The 22,613-nt window shown below is 49.6% G+C and overlaps 1 protein-coding gene across 1 annotated transcript in view; it reads left to right on the top strand.

Annotated features, from left to right (window-relative positions):
• The window catches only part of LOC147111312 (uncharacterized), a 31,570-nt gene extending 12,076 nt beyond the window's left edge, over positions 1–19,494 (top strand). The window contains exons 3-5 of the mRNA XM_086002072.1: positions 7,487–7,552; positions 11,468–11,638; positions 19,411–19,494. Coding sequence (XP_085858198.1) covers positions 7,487–7,552; positions 11,468–11,638; positions 19,411–19,436 — 263 coding nt within the window. The 3' untranslated portion in view covers positions 19,437–19,494. The remainder of the gene's footprint in view (positions 1–7,486; positions 7,553–11,467; positions 11,639–19,410) is intronic.
• The last annotated feature ends 3,119 nt before the right edge of the window (positions 19,495–22,613 follow it).

A 22,613-nucleotide genomic window follows, 5' to 3' on the forward strand; every position in this document is an offset into this window, starting at 1 on the left:
TATGTGGGACCTTATCGAAAGCCTTCTGAAAGTCCAAATACACCACATCCACTGGTTCTCCCTTATCTATTTTACCAGTTACATCCTCAAAAAATTCCAGTAGATTAGTCAAGCATGATTTACCTTTTGTAAATCCATGTTGACTTTGTCCGATCCTGTCAATGCTTTCCAAGTGCTCTGCTATTACATCATTTATAATGGACTCTAGCATTTTCCCCACTACCGATGTCAGGCTTACCGGTCTGTAATTCCCCGCTTTTTCTCTACCACCTTTTTTGAATAGTGGGGTAACATTAGCTACCCTCCAATCCATGGGTACTGTTCCAGAGTCTATAGAGTTCTGGAAGATGACCAGCAATGCATCTACTATTTCTAGGGCCACTTCCTTAAGTACCCTGGGATGTAGATTATCAGGCCCTGGGGATTTATCGGCCTTCAGTCCCATCAATTTTCCTAACACCATTTTCCTACAAATACTGATTTCTTTCAGTTCCTCTCTTTCATCAGACCCTATGTTCCCCGGCATCTCTGGGAGGTTATTTGTGTCCTCCTTTGTGAAGACAGAACCAAAATATGTATTTAGTTGGTCTGCCATTTCTTTGTTCCCCGTTATAAATTCCCCTGATTCTGACTGCAAGGAACCTACGCTTGACTTCACCAATCTTTTTCTCTTCACATATCTATAAAAGCTTTTACAGTCAGTTTTTATGTTCCCTGAAAGCTTACTCTCATATTCTATTTTCCCTTTCTTAATTAATCCCTTTGTCCTCCTTTGCTGAATCCTAAACTGCTCCCAATCCTCAGGAATATTGCTTTTTCTGGCCAATTTATATGTCCTCTCTTTGGATCTTATGCTATCCCTAATTTCCCTTGTTAGCCACGGTTGAGTCACCTTTTTTGTTTTATTTTTATGCCAAACTGGGATGAACAAATTCTGTAGCTCATCCATTCGGTCTTTGAATGTTTGCCATTGCCTATCCACCGTCAACCCTTTGAGTGCCATTCCCCAATCAATCCTACCCAACTCGCTCCTCAGACCATCGTAGTTTCCTTTATTTAAATTGAGGACCCTAGTCTCTGATTCAACTACTTCATTCTCCATCTTAATGAAGAATTCGATCATATTATGATCGCTCCGACCCAAGGGGCCTCGTACAACAAGATTGCTAATTAATCCTTTCTCGTTACATAATACCCAGTCTAAGATGGCCTGATCTCTGGTTGGTTCCTCGACATATTGGTGCAGGAAACCATCCCGTTAACACTCCAGGAATTCCTCCTCCACAGTATTGTTACTAATTTGGTTAGCCCAATCTATATGTAGATTAGAGTCACCCATGATGACTGCTGTGCCCTTATTGCACGCTTCTTTAATTTCCCTTTTAATGCCATCGCCAAACTCCGCCTTACTGTTCGGAGGTCTATATACCACTCCCACTAATGTTTTTTTCCCCTTAGTATTCCTCAATTCTACCCATACAGATTCCACATCATCAGAGCCATGGTAACTCCAGCCTGCACAGTTGAGTAGAATGGACCTGTATTCTCTAGAGTTTAGAAGAACGAGAAGTGATCTCATTGAAACTGAGTATTAAATTCTGAGAGGGATTGGCAGGGTCGATGCTGATTCCCCTGGCTGGAGAGTCTAGAACTGGGGGGCACAGTCTCAGGATAAGTGGACAGAGATGAGGAGGAATTTCTTCACTCAGAGGGTGGTGAATCTTTGGAATTCTCTACCTCAGAGGGCTGTGGAGGCTGAGTCATTGGCCCAGAAGTTCGGGTCGGGTGCTTGCCGCGCATGCAAGCCCCCAATGAGCACTTACCCGGCGCGCTGACATTTAAATCCTGGCCCGCAATGCATTTCCCCTCACTGGCCAGCTTGAGGTCCTGCCGCGCTGTGCGTGCGTCACCCAGCGGCGTACTTAGTGCGATGAGCCGGCTGGGATCACGTGGGCACTGGGCAACCAATGGGAGGTTGCAAAAGTTCATTCATAAGTTTGACAGTGAGAGCTGTCAAACTCATGAAAACTGCTGGCCCCAAAACACTACTTAAACCTGAAAGAAAATTAAAAAAAACATTGCAATACTTAAATGAACCATAAATAACTATGAAAAACTATTTTAAACAATAATTTTAAAATTTGAAAAAAAAAAATTTATAAAAAATCGGGACTAAAACTAAACTTACCTTACTGTAAATTCTTTAAAAATAACAAACCTGTGGGGAAAAAAAAAATTCTAAATTGTACTAAAAGCCCACTTACCTGTAAAACTAAGTACTTACACTTGTTTTTTCCTCGCGTAAAAACCAGAGGCCTTTACACACGCGCAACTCTGGAAAAAAAAAGGGGAATTTCACTGCGCACGCGCTGCCTGTGCAGTCGCGCGCGCTGTGCCTCTGAACCCCTTCGTTCAGAGGACTGGAAATGCCGGCGTTCCCCGCATGCACGGTGTTTCCTGAACGCCGGCATTTCATCCGGCCAGATGCGTGAGTACCCAGACCGTACTCACGCATTTGGACCCGAATTTCTGGCCCATTGAGTATATTCAAGACTGAGATCGATAGATTTTTGGACACTAAGGGAATCAAGGGATATGGGGATAGTGCGGGAAAGTGGAGGTGATGTAGAAGTTCAGCCATGATCTTATTGAATGGCGGAGCGGGCTCGAGGGGCCATTTGGCCTACTGCTCCTGCTCCTTACGTTCTTATTCTTATGTGTAGTGGATTGAACAGTTTGACAAGGGTATTTCTCCTGGGGGCCACTTTACGCACTGACTAAGTTTCTTTTCCAGTCAGGAGATGTTCCTCAATAGGGTTTTAGCAGAGACCCAACTGGTTCCTGTAACGGATTGTCGGTCTCTCTTTACGATGTAGGTATCATTGTTAATTTTTTTTTTGGTTTGTGATTTTTAGGAGAATTGGTGCCAGATACCAGAAGCTGACTCAGCAATGTTCCCTGTCATTTTTTTTGGGTGCGCGGGCCCTTTAACCGGCTGCGCGGCCCAGTCAATTTTTCGCGCATGCGCGGTTATTACCATTGTAAACCTCCAGACCGCCGCGCGGCCCTGCAACTTAACGGGAAACGTTGTGACTAGGGTCGTGCCCGGCTTCGATTTCTGCACGGGCGGCCTCCTCGGGTACACAAGAACATAAGACGTAGGAGCAGGAGTCGGCCATTCGGCCCCTCGAGCCTACTCCGCCATTCAATAAGATCATGGCTGATCTGATCTTCGGCCTCAACTCCACTTCCCTGCCTGCTCCCTATAACCCTTGACTCCCTTATCGTTCAAAAATCTGTCAATCTCCACCTTAAATATATTCAATGACTCCGCCTCCACGGCTCTCTGGGGAAGAGAATTCCAAAGATTCACCACCCTCTGAGAGAGGAAATTCCTCCTTATCTCGGTTTTAAATGGGCGACCCCTTATTCTGAAACTGCGCCCCCTAGTTCTAGATTCCCCCCAGTCAGGCAATTCCAGAGTAGTTCCCCAGATGTCAAAAAAAAAGGTGAAGGAGGAGCCTGAACTTTGAAACTTTCCTTGGAAGGCGTTGCATGCACCTCTGTTTATTCCCACAATTGTAGTAATAACCTGGAATTCTCTGCCCCACAAGGCTATGGACGCTGGAGGGACAATTGGAGCTTTCAAGACTGAGATTGAGTTCAACAATTTCAGATCGTAACCACTGCTCCCATTTTTTTTCGGACAGCAGCTGTTGTGTAAGATGTGTGGAATTACCCCTCGCCCCGTCCAACAGGTTAGAGTGTTCGGACTTGAGACTTATGAGAAATTACACCAGACACACGGGTTCTGCCTTTAACCTTTTATTGTTCCTAAGACAGATTCCAAACCCCAACCACTGTTCGAGCCGTCCACCAATAACGTTACAGGAAATCATACATACAGCCACCCGCAGATGATCAGTCCAGCGGTGATTGTAGGTCCTCGTGAGCGAAAGGACCGGCCAGGCCCCTCCTTCCGACTGCAGCCTGATCCTCGTAGGCGAGATGACCGGCCAAACCACCTCCTTCCGACTGCAGTGCCGATATTCTTCAGCCACTGTGCTTTATACAGCTTTCCTTGCCTTTTGCAATAAATCAATCTTTCAGAGATAGTGAAATGTTCCTTTAATGTTCGGTCTGAGCTGTTGAAGCTGGCAAACGTTCACATTAACTCATCCTGTGTGGCTATTCCTTGTCACAGCCCAATTGTTCATTCACTCCTAAAGTTAACAAAAGTGGCAGAAAACCACTTGGTTAGGTTGATGGTTTACGTCGTATTCTGCATTTCAAAACTTCAAAGGTTTGACTTCTCCCCTTTAACCTCCGAAAAGTCACCAGAGTCACCATGGGCAGGATTTTCATTGGGCCGTGGAGGCGGGATTGGAGGCATGTGGGGGTTTAAAATCGCGAAATCGGGGGGCAGGAACCCATCCCGCCCCCAACCCGTCTCCATGCCAATGTCCCAGGAGGCGGGTACCCGACCTGTGCTGGGAGCCGCCTCCCCGAGGCGGGAAGGGGATTAGTGCCAATTAACTGCCTGCTAACAGGTAGTTAACAGGCAGTTTTTAGCCTAATCCCTATTTTTATCCCTGAAGTGTGGGATTCCCGACGGCTCCAAACCACGCCAAGTTAGCGAGGCGGGCCGTTGGGCTGAAGGGCTTGGAGGGTTCGAGATGTCCGGTGTTCAGGTGAGTGATGAGTGCAGAGGTAAGTGTATTTGGTGTGTGTAAAGTGTTTAAATAAGTTTTACTTACCTTTACTTTCTCCTGCAGGCTTCCTTCCTTCAGTTCTCGGGAGTCCCTCAGCTCACCGGCACAGAAAGCAGAATGGCCGCTGAACTGTCAAAAGCTGCAGCCTCTGCTTTCTGGTCTGGAGAGATCTCTAACTGAGTCTGAGTAGAAGGACTCAAGTTAGAAGACAGATTGTCAGTGTTTGACAGCTTCACAGAGCTGTCAAATGCTGATTTTTCATCTGTCAAAAGCTCTTGACAGATGAAATGTCAGTCGCTGACGTCACCAGTAACCAGGTGTCCCTTAATTGGCCTGCTGAGCCCGCTGGGCGGGCTTAACAAGGTCAATCAAGGGAAAATAGCGTGGGTTGGCCACAAGTCGATGGAGGCGGGGCTACAATCCAAAAAGTGGGAGTCCCGCCTCCAAAAGCTCCCCATTGACAAAATCGAGCCCACCATGTCTACAATACTCGGGGTTTGTTTATCTGTGTTGCCTCTCACTACCCCCTGCAGTCACACCCATGTTTCCTGCCTTATCGGTGAAAGACTGCTTGTTACATTCACCAACTTTATTTCACTTTGAAAAAGCCTTTTAGCCTGGCAAAGCATTTCAAGAAATATTAAAATTAAGGGTCTGTATATACTTTCTGCAGTTGGCAACGTTTCTGCTATTCCCATTTACACGTCCTCGAGACCCATCTTTTGTTTCTGTACTTGTCCCATTACCATCTCCTTTTTGCCTTGCACCATCATCCCCATTGTCATTTAATCAGTCCTGCCTTCCACCCGGCCACAGACCTTCCCTTTTGTTCTTTCCTCCCCTCCCCCCCCCCCCCCTTTCCCTGCCTCTGCACTTGCTTCAAACCTTTTCCATCTCTAACATTTTCCAGTTCTGACGAAAGGTCATCGACCTGAAACGTTAACTCTGTTTCTCTCTCCACAGACGCCGCCTGAGCATTTCCAGCACTTTCTGTTTTTATTTCAGATTTCCAGCATCCGCAGTATTTTGCTTTTGTATCTGAGATTGATAGATTTCAGTTAGGTAAGGGCATCAAGGGATGGGGAGCTAAGGCTGGTAAATGGAGTTGAGGGAATTAGTTAAGTACCTAAAGAAATAAATTTGCAGGGCTACGGGGAAAGGGCGGGGGAGTGGGACTAGCTGAAGTGCTCTTGCAGAGAGCTGGCACCGGCTCGACAGGCCGAATGGCCTCCTTCTGTGCTGTAACCGTTCTATGATTCTAGGTCGCAGATCAGCCATGATCTAATTGAATGGCGGAGCAGGCTCAAAGGGCTGAACGGCCTCCTCCTGTTCCTGTGTTCCTGTGCACTTAAAACAAAACCTCCCTCCATTCAGTACTCTCATAGATTTCCTAGGCCTGTGTGTAACCGCTGTGGAACTGACTGCTGGCGGGATGGGGTGGGGAGGGGGCAGGGGGTCTTTGTTTGGGGCTCGTTCCTGATGACCCACAGCAGACATGCCAGGAATCATACCCTCAAGCCTGTGGCCTACCACGTGGGTCCCCAACTCTGGTTAAATGCATTCCTGCAGGTTTCATCATATGCCCCGCCCCCACGCTCCCTCCATTGGTCGCCCGACACGTTCATCCTCACGGTGCCCCACCTTCCAAAGCAAAGTTACCTGATTGGATGATTCTTGACTCTCAGTTTTTTCCCCCTCCCCCACCCCCATTTACAATTATTTTTTTAACTAATAAACGAAACACAATAGGGGGGGGAAATTCGGTTGATTTGCGCCTCCCAAAGAGGGCGCTAATGGGACGCCAAGTACCTAGCGCCTGGGCGCGGTGCCGCTAACGCCTCCCGCGAAATTCAGCTGGAGGTTAGCGGCGGCGGTAACTGTTAGCGCCCCGCGGCGCTGCGCCTCCGGCGAAGTAGCACCACGGGACTAAAAGTAGCGCCTCCCAAAGGGGGCGCGACCCAATTTTGCCCCCAATCATTTTTAATGCCCTTATGAGTTCCTCTCGGGTTTGCCCACAGCAATGTGTCCTGGAGATTCACCTTCAATTCCTGGAGACTCCAGGACAATCCTGTATCGAACTTGTATCTAACCATGGTTAGACCACACTCGGAGCACTGTGCACAGTTCTGGTCTCCATATTCTAAAAAGGATATAGAGGCACTGGAGAAGGTGCAAAAAAGATTCGAGAGGGTGATACTAGAATTGAGAGGATATACCTATCAGGAAAGGCTGAACAGGCTGGGGCTCTTTTCTCTAGAAAAGAGAAGGCCGAGGGGTGACCTGATAGAAGTCTTTAAGATTATGAAAGCATTTGTTGGGGTAGACGTAGAGAAGATGTTTCCACTTGCGGGCGAGACCAGAACTAGGGGTCATAAATATAAGACAGTCACTAATGAATCCAATAGGGAATTGAGGAGAAACCTCTTTACCCAGAGAGTGGTGAGAATGTGGAACTCGCTACCACAGGGAGCGGTGGAGGCGAATAGCACAGATACATTTAAGGGGAAGCTAGATAAACACATGAGGGAGAAAGGAATAGAAGGATATCCTGATGGGGTTAGATGAAGAAGGGTGGCAGGAGGCTTGTGTGGAGCTTAATGGACCAGTTGGGCCGATTGGCCTGTTTCTGTACTGTACCCTCGATGTACCTACCACAGTAGTGCCAGCAATGGGTCCTTTACTAAAATGTTAAGTGTTCAGTGGTTTGAAATCTTGAGCATGCATCTTCAGTTCTATTAAAGGGAGCACTGACTTGGTTTGCCTTCCATCGACAGGCGATAAAGTAGATGCCACAGATCCACCACAACAGGAAAGGTACAGAAGAGAAGCCTCCAAACAAGGTAGGAACCTTGTTCTCCTGGTTATGCTACACGTGTGAACCCAGGAACTGAGTGCTGGCTGGGTGGGGGTGGGAGGTGAGGGGAGGGGTTGAGGGGGCATCGCAGCCGAGCTTGGTCCTCTCCACAGCTCAACCCGGTCCTCTTCACACCCAACAGGCATGACCCAAGGCCAATAGTCGCCTCCCCAAGGCCAGCCTTGTAGCAGATAGCACGACATGGGCCAGGGATTGAGTCTGGAGCCTCTCCTGATCTGTAGGGCTGAGGACCACACCAAGTGGTGAATTCACCCCCGAGACATCTTTTTTAGGCTATAGGTACACGCTTATGAGGACAAATTATAGCTGGGACCAGCATAGGATGCCTGCTCTTTGGCCTCTTGACCTGCGATCTGTCCATTGGACGATTCTTGTCCAGCTTTCCCTGCCCCGGCAATCACCTAACCTCTGCTTGATGTCTCGCAGAGGCAGAGGAATTCTTCAAAGTCTCTGCTCTGTGGGGCACTTTTCACCCTTTTGTTAATTGATTTTCCATCTATTTTGCCTCCTTTCAATCTGAAGTCCACACATCCCGATAAATTGTCTTTGAACTGAGAAGACAGGATGATCTGAAGTGTAGCCGCTTTCGCAGCTAACTGGTAAGGAGAGCGGGATGTTCCCGAGAGGCTGGACTGTTCTCGCTCGCACTTTCCCTTGGGTGAGCACTCCACCTTACCTCACGGTGCTCTACCCAGTGCCCCCGCACAGTATTGGAGGACACAGCAAAAAAATTGGCAGTGAAGGAAGAAAGAAAGAACTTGCATTTCTATAGCGCCTATCACGACCTCAGGATGCCCCGGAGCGCTTTACAGCCAATGAAGTACTTTTTGAAGTGCTGTCACTGTTGTGATGTAGGAAACGCGGCAACCAATTTGCGCACAGCAAGCTCCCACAAACAGCAATGAGATGAATGACCAGGTGGTCTGTTTTTAAGTATTGGTCCAATAACTAATTATTTACCTAACTTTTAACGGCCAGCTGGGCCCATGTTGGTAGCACGGCCACCTCTGCGTCAGAACAAAATGGGTTCAAGTCCCAAGCCAGTGCAACGTGACACAATCCAGGCTAACGTTCCAAGGGAGCTCGGCTGTGCCACTCTTTGGATGCAACATTAAGCCGGTCCTGTCTGACTACTCAAGTAGACGATCTATTGAAGATCTCAAATATTGGGAAGACTGAAGATCTATTGGATGAAGAGCAGGGACGCTATCCCAGTGTCGGAGGTGCTGTCTTTCGGATGAGACGTTAAACCGAGGCCCCGTCTGCTCTCTCATGTCGATGTAAAAGACCCCACGGCCACTATTTTGAAGAAGAGCAGGGGAGTTATTCCCCGGTGTCCTGGGGCCAATATTTATTCCTCAATCAACATCACTAAAAACAGATTATCTGGTCATTTATCACATTGCTGTTTGTGGGATCTTGCTGTGCACAAATTGGCTGCCGCGTTTCCTACATTACAGCAGTGACTACACTTCAAAAAGTACTTCATTGGCTGCAAAGCCCTGTGGGACGCCCTGAGGTCGTGAAAGGCGCTATAGAAATGCAAGTCTTTATTTCCTAGCCAAGATCACCAAAAAGAGATGAATGGTTACTTATTTCATTGGTGCTGGTGGACAAAATGGCTGCTATATTTGCTGACATAACTTCACTTCAAAGTAAATGGGTTGAAAACTGAGTTGGGTTCAGTAAATGTCACCCAAGTAACTGATGTGGGGAACTAGAAATGCTACGGTGCAGTAGGGGGCGCAGAGTGAAAGGCGTAACGTTAATTACAGCCAATCCAGGCTGTACCTGGGCAAGGGCCTGATTGCTGACAGATGGTTAAATATTTCGTTCTGCCCTGCAGCTGCCCGTCAACCTGCTCGACGCCAATACTACCCTCCTCCTTGGCGGCAACTTGCATTCATCTGGCACTTCTCTCGACCGGGGCAGGGATGGGCAGCAAGGACAGGGTAGAGCGGGCAAGGACACTGAAGGCACAATTGGAAGAGATAGATTGTTAGGCAGGGGAGGGAGGGAAGGAGAGAGAGAGGGAGACAAGGGGAGGGAGGGAGAGGGAGAGAGAGAGGGAGGGAGAGAGAGGGAGAGGGGAGGGAAAGAGAGCGGGGAGAGGGGGAAGGAGAGGGAGGGAGAGAGGGGAGAGAGGGAGAGGGAAGTAAAGAGAGGGGGAGACGGGGAGAGAGAGAGGGGGAGGGAGAGAGAGGGGGGAGGGGGAGGGAGAGAGGGAGGGAGAGAGGGGGAGGGAGGGAGAGAGGGGGAGGGAGGGAGAGAGGGGGAGGGAAGGAGTGAGAGGGGGAGACAAGGGGAGGGAGAGAGAGAGGGGGAGGGAGAGAGAGGGGGAGGGAGGGAAGGAGTGAGAGGGGGAGACAAGGGGAGGGAGAGAGAGAGGGGGAGGGAGAGAGAGGGGGAGGGAGGGAGAGAGAGAGAGCGGGGAGGGAGAAGGAGGGGGAGGGAGTAGAGAGGGGGAGGGAGAGAGAGGGAGGGAGGGAGTAGAGAGAGAGAGGGGGAGGGAGGGAGAGAGAGAGGGGAAGGGAGGGAGAGAGTGAGGGGGAGGGAGGGAGAGAGCGGGGAGGGAGAGAGTGAGGGGGAGGGAGGGAGAGAGCGGGGAGGGAGGGGGAAGGAGAGGGAGGGGGAAGGAGAGGGAGGGGGAGGGAGGGAGAGAGGGGGAGGGAGGGAGAGGGAGGGAGGGAGGGAGAGAGGGGGAGGGAGGGAGAGGGGGGGAGGGAGGGAGGGAGAGAGAGGGAGGGAGGGAGGGGGAGGGAGAGAGGGGGAGACAAGGGGAGGGAGAGAGGGGGAGGGAGAAGGAGAGGGAGGGGGAGGGAGGGAGTAGAGAGAGGGGGAGGGAGAGAGAGGGAGGGAGTAGAGAGAGAGAGAGGGGGAGGGAGGGAGAGAGTGAGGGGGTGGGGGAGGGAGGGAGAGAGTGAGGGGGTGGGGGAGGGAGGGAGAGAGAGGGAGAAGGGGGAGGGAGGGAGAGAGGGGGAGGGAGGGAGAGGGAGGGAGGGAGGGAGAGAGGGGGAGGGAGGGAGAGGGGGGGAGGGAGGGAGAGAGAGGGAGGGAGGGAGGGGGAGGGAGAGAGGGGGAGACAAGGGGAGGGAGAGAGGGGGAGGGAGAAGGAGAGGGAGGGGGAGGGAGGGAGTAGAGAGAGGGGGAGGGAGAGAGAGGGAGGGAGTAGAGAGAGAGAGAGGGGGAGGGAGGGAGAGAGTGAGGGGGTGGGGGAGGGAGGGAGAGAGTGAGGGGGTGGGGGAGGGAGGGAGAGAGAGGGAGAAGGAGGGGGAGGGAGAGAGAGGGAGGGAGGGAGAGAGAGGGAGGGAGTAGAGAGAGAGAGAGGGGGAGGGAGGGAGAGAGTGAGGGGGTGGGGGAGGGAGGGAGAGGGGAGGGAGAGAGAGGGGGAGGGAGGGAGAGAGCGGGGAGAGGGGGAAGGAGAGGGGGGGGAGAGAGAGGGGGAGAGAGAGGGGGAGGGAAGGAGAGAGAGGGGGAGACAAGGGGAGGGGGAGGGAGGGAGAGGGGAAGGGGAGGGGAGAGGGGGAAGGAGAGGGAGGGGGAGTGGAGAGGGGGAAGGAGAGGGAGGGGGAGTAGAGAGAGGGAGGGAGTAGAGAGAGGGAGGGAGAGAGTGAGGAGGTGGGAGAGGGAGGGAAGGAGCGCGGGGAGGGGGAGGGAGGGAGGGAGAGAGTGAAGGGGAGGGAGTGAGAGAGGTGGAGGGAGAGAGGGAGGAGGAGGGAGGGAGGGAGAGAGGGAGGGGGAGAGGGGGAGGGAGAGGGAGAGAGGGGGAGGGAGAGCGAGAAAAAAACAAGTTAATTTAGAAGAGGTTCTATTATTAAAAAAGCTCCAACGTTCTATTTCCGTTTCCTCTAACCACTTGCCTGTCCTTTGGATTGAGCAGACCCCTGCCTGCTGCCCCTGGACGAGGGAACCTGCTCCAGGTACACTCTGCGTTGGTACTACCACAGGAAGACTGGCGAATGCCGACCCTTCATCTACAGCGGCTGCAGCGGCAACACCAACCGGTTCCAGACACAGGAGGACTGCGAGCAGACCTGCAAGAACAACAAAGGTGCCGGCAGAGTTCCTGCAATGGAAGCTCTGGTTCTTATTCCCTGCCTTTTCTTCCTTAATCCCTTATTAATGGGTGAACTGCAGCCTTATAATTACTCCCGGGTGCCAGTCTCCTCTTATAACCACAATCAAAATATATTCATATTAAAAGGGGGAGGGAGGGAGAGTGTGAGTGGGTGGGAGAGGGAGGGAGGGAAGGAGCACGGGGAGGGGGGGAGGGAGGGGGGGAGGGAGAGGGGGGGAGGGAGAGGGGGAGGGAGAGGGGGGGAGGGAGAGGGGGGGAGGGAGAGGGGGAGGAAAGTGGGGGTGTCCCACTTGTCTATCATAAATTCAATGGAAGTTAATAGGCCGAGTGGGACAACCCAAACGGAAATTCACCCCCTTTTTATTTTTACATAGTTTTATTGTTGACCAAACACCAGACTATTTAGCCTCTCCCCACCCCCCGGGTCCATTATATGTAGTTAAGTCCAGAATCAATGACATCACCTCTGTGCGACCAACTAAGAAGGTTGTAGGATCCAAGTGCAGTTCTGGGGGAGAGCTACGTTGTTAGAGCTGATGTCCTTTGCATGTATAAGAGTAAATAAGTAAGACTTGTATTCATATCGTGCCTTTCACAATCTCAGGATGTGCCAAAGTGCTTTACAACCAATGAAGTACTTTTAAGGGAAAGAATTCGGTTGCTTTGCACCTAAGAGGGCGCTAAGCAAAGCAACACGCGCCCGGGCACGGCGCGGCCAATGCCTCCCGCGAAATTCAACGGGAGGTTAGCGGCGGTGGTAACCGTTCCACCCCGCGGCGCTGGCGATGACGTCATCGCCTGCACAGCGCCCCGCTCATGCCCTGGCCGCGATCTTCGGTAGCGCCCCCTGACTTACCGGCGGACGCTATGTCTGACGGGGTCAGGGGGGGCCTACCTGTGGCTGGTGCGGCGCTCATTAAAGGCGAGGTGCCGGGTGGCCATTTTTGTTGCTGGCCGCCTGCCAACACCTGCCTCCGTTGCTGTCCCTGGCCTCCTGAGCAACCCCCCCCCCCCCCCCCCCCCTGCGGAGTGCCGGCTGCGCTCCCGGTGGCCCAGCTGGGCCCCGGGTCGCGCTGCGCAAGGCCCCTCCCCTTTAAGAAAGGAAGGAAGGCCTGAAATACCACGGCGCAGCGTGACGCAGAGCATTGCACTGTGGCATGTAGCGCCGCAATATTCCCTCACAAGGCCACAAGAGGGAGGTGGGGCGCTTCCAGTAGCTACCGATGAATTTCGGCCGCAGGGGCGCTAATTTTTTCGAGGCGCTAGAAGTGTTGGCAGCCAATTTGCGCACAGCAAGGTCCCTCAAGCAGCAATGTGATAATTGACCAAATAATCTGTTTTTGTGATGTTGATTGAGGGATAAATATTGGCCAAGACACCGGGGAGAATTCCCCTGCTCTTCTTCGAAATAGCGCCGTGGGATCTTTTACATCCACCCGAGAGAGCAGACGGGGCCTCGGTTTAACGTCTCATCCAAAAGACGGCACCTCCGACAGTGCAGCGCTCCCTCAGTAGTGCACTGGAGTGCCAGCCTAGATTTTTATGCTCAAGTCTCTGGAGTGGGACTACGAACCCACAACCTCCTGACTCAGAGGCGAGAGTGCAGCCCACTGAGCCACGGCTGACACATCATTAAGCTCTCACTAAAATATATCCACATCTGCCTGTTCCAGTGGCTCTGGTGGGTGACAAAGAGCATGGGGTGATCTCCGATAACCTTTTTTCTTTTATTCGTTCATGGGATGTGGGCATCGCTGGCAAGGCCAGCATTTATTGCCCATCCCTAATCACCCTCGAGAAGGTGATGGTGGGCCGCCTTCTTGAACCGCTGCAGTCCATCTTCTTTGTAGCGGTTTGGTACAACGGAGTGGTTCGCTAGGCCATTTCACAGGGGCAGTTAAGAGTCAGCCACATTGCTGTGGGTCTGGAGTCACTCGGTATAGGCCAGACCAGGTAAGGATGGCAGATTTCCTTCCCTGAAGGACATTAGAGGACACAGATTTAAGGTAATTGGCAGAAGAACCAAAGGCGACATGAGGAAAAAAAAATTTTACTCAGCGAGTGGTTAGGATCTGGAATGCATTACCTGAAAGGGTGATGGAGGCAGATTCAATCACGGCTTTCAAAAGGGAGTTGGATAAGTACAGGAAACTCCCTTTTTACCGGCACCTAAATATCTGGAAATCTCTCTTAACCAGTTTTACTATATATTAGTAGCCATGTAACCGGGGTTCCTGCACAAGTGCTGTGTAACCGGGACTCCTGCACAAGTGCCGTGTACGGGGCTCTCATACCTTGGTAACTAGACCTCTCTGTAATCCGGACTTTTTGATCAACCGGTCCCGTCGGTGCCAGATAAAAAAAGAGTTTCCTGTACCTGAAGGGAAAAAAATTAGCAGGGCTACAGGGAAAGGGCGTGGGGAGCGGGACTGGCTGAAATGCTCTTGCAGAGAGCTGGCACGGGCTCGACGGGCCGAATGGCCTCCTTCAGTGCTGTAACCATTCTATGATTCTATTAGTGAACCAGTAGGGTTTTTATGGCAATCCGGTAATTTTATGGTCATCATTACTGATCCTAACTTTTTATTCCAGATTTATTTAATTAACTAAATTTAAATTTCCTGGCTGCCGTGGTGGGATTTTGAACTGCTGCCCCTGGATCGTTAATCTAGGTCTCGGCGTTACTAGTCCAGTAACATAACCGCTACGTTACCGTACCCAACATTCCTCCCTCGGCCAACATCACCAAAATTCAAATTAATCAGCCACTCATCTGCTTGCTGTTTGTGGGATCTTGCTGTGTGCATAATGTCTTCTGTGTTTCCAGAACATGAGTCACTACCCTTCAAAGTATATCGAGCACTTTTAGATGTTACTGAAAGACGTGCAATACACATTCAAGCCTGTCTCTTCATTTCATTCTTTCTCCTTATTATTTAATAAGACTACTCTGTGCAAAACGCAGATGTCAGCGAGCCAGCTTGTTAAACAAAGGGAACGCCCCTGGCAAATGTGAGGAGCTTGATGTGTGGACAACTGGCATCAATTGGTTACTTTAAGGCTCAAGCTGCAAGTATTAATTTTTGACGCTAGTTGGCTTTGACTTCAAGCAGAGGTAGTGTGTTCCAGTGTATCGCTTCACCGAATGCCAGCTATGTTGACAATCGCTCACCTTGTCGTCTTGTGTTGGACTGGCTTACAGAAACTGAAGCCGTGGCCTTAGGGGTATTGGACAAGGATACATTCCACTCCCAGTGCTGTTCCTTTCCTCACCTCAAGCTAGTTATTCATTGGAGTTGCCAGAGCAGTGTCGCTTTAATGCCCCTGCTGCAACTAAAGGGTATCTTGATATCACGATGCTCAAATTTCCTGAGATCTGAGGAAAGACAATTCTGCTTCACTTTTTTTTCTAGGCAAGTGCACAATTATAAGTTAATAAACCTCACTTAAGACTTGAGTTTAGAAGAATCTGACTTCTCATCCTCCCCACCGCCCCCCTCCCCCCACCGCGCTCCTCTTCTCCTTAGGCAGTCCCTCGGAACCGAGGATGACTTGCTTCCGCATTAAAAATGAGTTCGCAGGTGACTGATGAGTCCAATGCGGGACCTACAGTCTCTGTCACAGGTGGGGCAGACGGTGGTTGAAGGGGCGGGTGGGTGGGGTGCTTGGGTTGACGTGCGCTGCCTGCGCTTGGCTTCCGCTTGCTCCCGGCGAAGAGACTCGAGGTGTTCGGCGCCTTCCCGGATGCTTCTCCTCCACTTTGTGCGGTCTTGGGCCAGGGATTCCCAGGTGACGTTGGGGATGTTGCACTTTTTCAAGGAGGCTTTGCGGGTGTCCTTGGAGCATTTCCTCTGCCCACCTGGGGCTCTCTTGCTGTGCCGGAGCTCCTAGTAGAGCGCTTGTTTTGGGAGTCTCGTATTTGCGCCTATCCTGCCAATCCATTGGCAGGATAGGCGCACCGACGTCAGTGTTCTTGCTCAGGCCAACATCCCCAGCATCGAAGCTTTGACCACGCTCGATCAGCTCCGATGGACGGGTCACATTGTCCACATCGCGCGCTGCTGTGGTGCTGACTTCTGCTGGGGAACAAATAGGGTAGATAGAGAGAAAGTGTTTCCGCTGGTTAGGGATTCTAGGACATGGGGGCATAGTGTAGGAAATTAATAGCGGGGATGGGGTTATTTGTCTCTGGCCAGTCAGAAGCCTCTGAGCTGCTCCAGGGACCCCTTGCGGTTTCGAAGCGCTCCCCTATTCCTGAGTTCTGACCGCCGGACTTATTCGATAGCGATGTAGACAGAAAAAAACGTGACTCGTGGTTTGGGTGCAAAACAGACCAGTATTTATTGAAAACAAAAGAAAGAAACAACTTAAAATAATCGATATAGCTCTTATGCCTGGTACAGCACTTTTGTTTAATGCAGTACCCTCAGTGTCCACTAGAGTGCTCCCTGCTCAGTGCAACACTTCTTTATTTTAATACACACAGTACACTCAGTGTCCACTAGAGCGCTCCCTGCTCAGTGCAACACTCCTTTAAATACAATACTTTAATATCGAAACACAGCGTTCACCACAGCACTTCTCTGCTTGGTGCAACACTCCCTTTTAATACAGTTACTTTAAAAATAGCTACGCAGCGTTCACCACAGCACTTCTCTGCTAGGTGCAACACCCCTTTTAATACAGTTTTAAATACAGTACTCTAAAACAGCTACACACTGTTCACCACAGCACTTCAGCTTGATGCAACACCCCTCTTAATACAGTTTTAAATACAGTACTTTAAAACAGCTACACAGTGTTCACCACAGCACTTCAGCTTGATGCAACACCCCTCTTAATACAGTTTTAAATACAGTACTTTAAAACAGCTACACACTGTTCACCACAGCACTTCAGCTTGATGCAACACCCCTTTTAATACAGTTTTAAATACAGTACTTTAAAACAGCTACTCCCTTTTAATACAGTTTTAAATACAGAACTCAGTGTCCAACTGAAGCACTTTCTCTGCTCAGTGCAACACCGTCTTACTTAAATAGGAGAGGAGAAACGGACACAACGAGGGAAGATCGACTAAAATCACAGTTCTTAACAAAATTCCCACTTTACTCCCACCCCTATACCTATCCTAAGTTGCCTTGTGGAAGGGCCAGAAAAATATATGCTCACCACTGGAAATGCCTGCTCCGTGCCCTGCGAACTTAGATCTTCACTGCCCTGAAGTAAAAACACCCCAGTGTTTTAAAAGTAAACTGCTGGTGTTTCACTTCTTCAGGCAGGCTCCCATGCTGTAGAGGGACACGGAGGCGAGGCCAGAGAGAGAGAGAGCTTCTGGGAAGCTATCTTTTATACCCCCATTTGGGGCCCGCCCCGATCCGGAGGTATCTGGGCTAAAACAAAAGGGATCCAACTGCCCCATTGTCCAGTAATGGGTTTGGATGAATCACCCATTCATTTTAAACTGTTCCTTTTCTCAGTTTAAATGTCTCTACAATTGTCTGTGCTGAGCTTTGAATGAAGCTGCAGTTTAAATGTGTCTTCATTGTGTGTGATGGGCTATTGAACCATTTCCATTCATCCTGATGGGTTTTGAATGGAGCTGTATTACTATGTAAACAGCTTGGGAGGCTATAGTAAACAGAAGCCATTGTTCAATTGTTCTTGTGGTCAGGTTGAAACCGCAGTCAAGTGGTTGATCCTTTGTGCAAACATCTTGTAGCAGTTTCTGTAAACATATCGATTATCTGCTGCAGGGGGGGTGGGAACTCCCTTTTGACTGGCAGCTCCATTGAAGCTTTCTTCCACAGACACAGAAAGCTGTTTTCCAAGTCCTTTGTCTTCGGCCATGCGGTCTGACGGCCATTTTTGATCCCTGAAATTTTTAAAGGTATATCACCCAGGGATTCTTTACTCAAAGAAATTAATCTTCGGAGCTGTAAATTATTGCGAATTCTTACAATAGCCTAAAAATTAGAGCCAGACCTCTTGGGAGTGAAATTAAGAAACACTTCTACACACAAAGGGTGGTAGAAGTTGGAACTCTCTTCTGCAAAGGGCAATTGATGCTAGGCCAATTGCTAATTTTAAATCTGAGATTGATAGATTTTTGTTAACCAAAGGTATTAAGGGATATGGGCCAAAGGCGGGTTTATGGAGTTAGGTCGCAGTTCAGCCATGATCTCATTGAATGGCGGAACAGGCTCGAGGGGCTGAATGGCCTCCCCCTCCTCCTCCTCCTGTTCCTAATGGTTCCTCTTTGAAGCAACTTGGTACCTTGTACAAGTGGAGAGACCCTTCGTCTAAAAAAAAAATGTACAACTGAATCAGGATCTGGAACGCGCTGCCTGTGAGTGCGGTGGAAGCAGATTCAACAATAACTCTCGAAAGGGGATTGGATAAATACTTGCAAAGGAAAAATTGCAGGGCTATGTTAAGAGCAGAGGAGTGGGACTAATGGGAGAACTCTTTCAAAGAGCCAGCACAGGCACGATGGGCCAAATGACCTCATTCTCTGCTCTGTGATTCAATGCGAGTGCCTAGACAGTGAGTGTCAGCAAGCTCTTTGGTCCCACAGGCCAGCATTTTGACTCCCAACGATAGCAAAATACTGCGGATGCTGGAAATCCGAAATAACAACAGAAAATACTGGAAAAACTCAGCAGGCCAGGCAACATCCGTGGAGAGAGAAACAGAGTCAACGTTTCAGGTCGAAACCCTTCGTCAGAACTGAGAAAAAACACAGCAAATGAAACAGATTAAAAGGCCAGTTTGGGGGCTGGGAAATGGGGATGAGAGAACAAAAGAGAAGTGAAGAGACATTAAGAGGTATTCAAAACGAGACGAGTTGGTGACGAGCCGTCTTTTGTCTCTTCACTAGTTCTATCAGCATCTTGTCTCGTTTTGAATACCTCTTCGCTTCTCTTTTGTTCTCTCATCCCCATTTCCCAGCCCCCAGACTGGCCTTTTAATCTGTTTCATTTCCTGTGTTTTCTCTCAGTCCTGACGAAGGGTTTCGACCTGAAACGTTGACTGTTTCTCTCTCCACGGATGTTGCCTCGGCTGCTGAGTTTTTCCAGCATTTTCTGTTGTTATTTTGACTCCAATCCTGTCCTTCCCCAGTCCTCTCAAAACTTTACCAGAGGAGTCATAGAATAGCCATGAGGAGTTGGAAGCCTGATTGATTTATTTTGCCCCCCCCACCCCTTCACCACAGCCCACCTTAGGCCGGGGCAATTGTAGCGCCCTCCACTGCTACCTCTGCTTTGATCAGCTCCTTCAGCACAGACTGGTAGTCGGCCCCGGGGCCAACAGCTCGGGTAGCTTTGCCCAGCAGTGCTTTTACCCATGAGGCCATTGGGCAGGAGCGCGCCTATTTTGTCGAACTACACAGGGCTTTACATCACGGAGCAACTTAAAAGTTGGATCTAAGGATAAGGGGTAGGCCATTTAGGACTGAGATGAGGAGGAATTTCTTCACCCAGAGAGTGGTGAACCTGTGGAATTCTCTACCACAGAAGGCAGTTGAGGCCAACTTATTAAATATATTCAAGAAGGAGTTAGATATATTTCTTAAGGCTAAAGGGATCAAGGGATATGGGGAGAAAGCAGGGACAGGGTACTGAATTTGGATGATCAGCCATGATCTCATTAAATGGCTCGAGGGGCCGAATGGCCTACTCCTGCTCCTGTCTTCTATGTTTCTAAAATGACAAAAACAGAAATCTTTTTTTTTATCTCAACAGAACCAACCAAGGAAGGAGGAAGCTGAATAAAACAGGAAGAAAAGGCGGAATGATGTAAATTTTAATCTTGAGGGCTGGGCAAGGAGCGAGTGGGGGTTGGGGGGTCAATGGGGGATATCCTTTTTGTAATTATTGAGCTTGGCGTGATAATATGCAATGGTTAGAAACAAAATGGTGCTATATATTTTTTCAGAGTTGCCAATTAAGATGAAATCTTTATGAATGGTTATTGGACAAACAAATCAGGAGCTGTTTTGATGGTGTTACATCAGGTTTCAAATTCTGCTCTGCATCATCAGCAGGGCAGCGATCGATCGCCATGGTGATGGCTGGCAGTCAGACTAACCGTTTTAAGGTCCTCGCTGATTGTGTCCACTCCAGAAGAGACGAGACCTTCAAACGCTTGCATCTCGGTTGCAACCCCGCCTCCGACCTACCTGCATTCGGGGGGAATTGGGCGAGGCGGTGGGTTAAACAACGGCCTTTCACCTCCGAAACCCGGGTACCTAGTCTAGCCCAAATGGGATGAAAAGGCGCCTCCATGTTCTGGGTCCAGTCTTCAAATGAGTTTGGGCAGTTTGAATCTGGCTGCTCCAGTGGGCAGGAACTTGCAACATAAAACTGCCCCTTTTAGTTAGGCCGAGAGAAGCCGGTACAGGAAATGGAAAAAATGGGAGTGCCCCTCCTTCTTGGGCCAAAGTAGAGCGAGCAGTAGTCTGCCAGCAACTGTGCCGCGCCGTGCCTGACCTGAGCGGCCTTGCTGTCTGAAACAGGCAAGTGTTCCATCCCGGAGCGCTAAACATTGACGAGCATAAACGTCATTAAAGATCTATATCTGTACCTCATTGCATTGAACCTTTCAGGTTGCCCGTGGGACCTTACAGATCCCCTTAGGCTCCGGCGCCACAAAGGCAGGTTATTTATGTGAAGCCCTCTGCGCCCCGAGCTCAGCTGTTAAGCCCACACAGTTGTTAACTGTAGGACTGTTCTGTGACTTTTGCATGGGGAAGCAGCAGGCAGACTCCGTCTGTTTTTCCTTGCCCACATTTGCCCTTGTATTGAAACCCTCGACATCTCAAGTTTTTGGTTTGGGTCAGAGCAATTGGGGGAACCACCACCACAGCTCTTTCTGCGGCCGGAGAAGAGGTCGCGGAGTTTCTGATCCCGGTATCGCTTTCGACGCTCGCTTAGAGCAGCCGCAAACAAGGTGCAGTGCGGGACGAGCGGAGAAAGGGAAGAAATGATTAAAATGGAGGGCGTGTATCACGACTGTTACATCGTTGTAATGAATTAATTAGGTCTGCTTCTTTAAAATTATTTAGAATCAAAATCTTTTTTAAGAAAAACATGACAAATAATTTCAATAAATAACATAAAAGAATCACATATGCCCGTGTTTAGAATGTGCAGGTAATCTGCAACATGAGGGCTACAGGTGAATTATCCAACTTCTGACTGGGTGTAAAATGCAAATTTTTCACAAGATTTAGATATTATCCTTTTTTTTTTGGACCGAAGTTGGCTTTAATTGATGTCTTTCATTACTAATCAAAGAGTGCTCACTTTCTGCGTTGCCCATTGAAATATTTTCTTAAGAGATTCTCCCAAATGGCTCGGTCGATTAATGCACTACCGAGTGCGAGATTGAGGTCCTACAGACCAGGACAGTCAAACCTCTGATTCCCCGGCCTGTGTTGAGTTAGCTGACCTCAGCCTGGATTAGAGTACGGTTGCGGTGGTCTCCTTCAGTGCTCCTGGGCAGGGGAACGTTGGAGGAAGAGGGGGAAGGGGAATCAACCAAGCTAGCCATCCCTGCTGGAGAGTGCATGTAGATGGACGTCAGACCAGAGCAGGACCAGACCGCCCCGAAGTTGAATAGCCTGTTGATATTCAGTGTCCCATGTCGCATATCAAAAGATGGGCACTTGGGTGGATCCTGGGGAACTGTAGCCGCAGAGACAGTCAGAGTCTTCAGGAGAGGAGAGGGAAACACACAACAGGAGAACAATCCAGACATATACTCGTGCATATTCAACAACAACTTGCATTTATATAGTGCCTTTAACGTAGTAAAACGTCCCAAGGCACTTCACAGGAGCGTTAGAGAACAAAATTTGACACCAAGCCACATAAGGAGAAATTAGGACAGGAACTTGGTCAGAGAGGTAGGTTTTAAGGAGCGTCTTAAAGGAGGAGAGGTAGAGAGGCGAAGAGGTGTAGGGAGGGAGTTCCAGAGCTTAGGGCCTAATTCTGTCACACATTGTGTTGTACCTTGTATCACTCCAACTGCCGTTACTGACACTCATCTTCATGCCACAGTGCCAGGGTTGTTGCAAAGGGTACTTGCCCCAGAGTGATGCACAAAGATTCTGGGGGGGGGTTGACAGGACAGATGCTGAGAGATTGTGGTACAAGTGTGGAACTGTCTCCCACAAAAAGCAGTAAGTTGCTGTCTGAATGAATCATTTTATTAATCTAGTGAGTAGATTGGGCCCACACCTTATAGTTTACAAGAATGAGGGGTGATCTCATTGAAACATATAAGATTCTGAGGGGGATTGACAGGGTAGATGCTGAGAGGTTGTTTCCCCTGGCTGGAGAGTCTAGAACTGGGGGGCATAGTCTCAGGATAAGGGGTCGGCCATTTAAGACTGAATTGAGGAGGAATTTCTTCACTTGGAGGGTTGTGAATCTTTGGAATTCTCTACCCCAGAGGGCTGTGAATGCTGAATCGTTGAGTATATTCAAGGCTGAGATAGATATTTGGATTCTAGGGGAATCAAGGGATGTGGGGATAGTGCGGGAAGGTGGAGTTGAGGTCGAAGATCAGCCATGATCTTATTGAATGGCGGAGCAGGCTCGAGGGGCCATATGGCCGACTCCTGCTCCCAATTCTTATGTTCTTAAATGGAAAAAAAAGAATTTGGATTAGAATCGATGGCTCCAGTTGACTAGCACGGGTGCGATAGGCTCCTCCTTTCTACCCATTCTGTAAAACCCGTTGACTTTCCTGGTCTGGAGTGGACTTTGCCAGTTTGGGAGAGCGGTACTTGGAACTGATGAGGCGCAGCACACTCCCACCGCAGTAATGGTCACCTTTAACCGGGTTACCGGTGACGTAAGAAAACTACTAGGCACTTGGTCTAAGCGTTAAACAATGCTTTAATCAACTGTTTTACAACATGGAGGTCTAGTTGTGTCCT

The sequence above is a fragment of the Somniosus microcephalus genome, chromosome 11 (genome assembly GCF_052327205.1).
Source record: "Somniosus microcephalus isolate GS21.2 chromosome 11, FLI_Smic_1.0, whole genome shotgun sequence".
Classification (NCBI taxonomy): domain Eukaryota; kingdom Metazoa; phylum Chordata; class Chondrichthyes; order Squaliformes; family Somniosidae; genus Somniosus; species Somniosus microcephalus.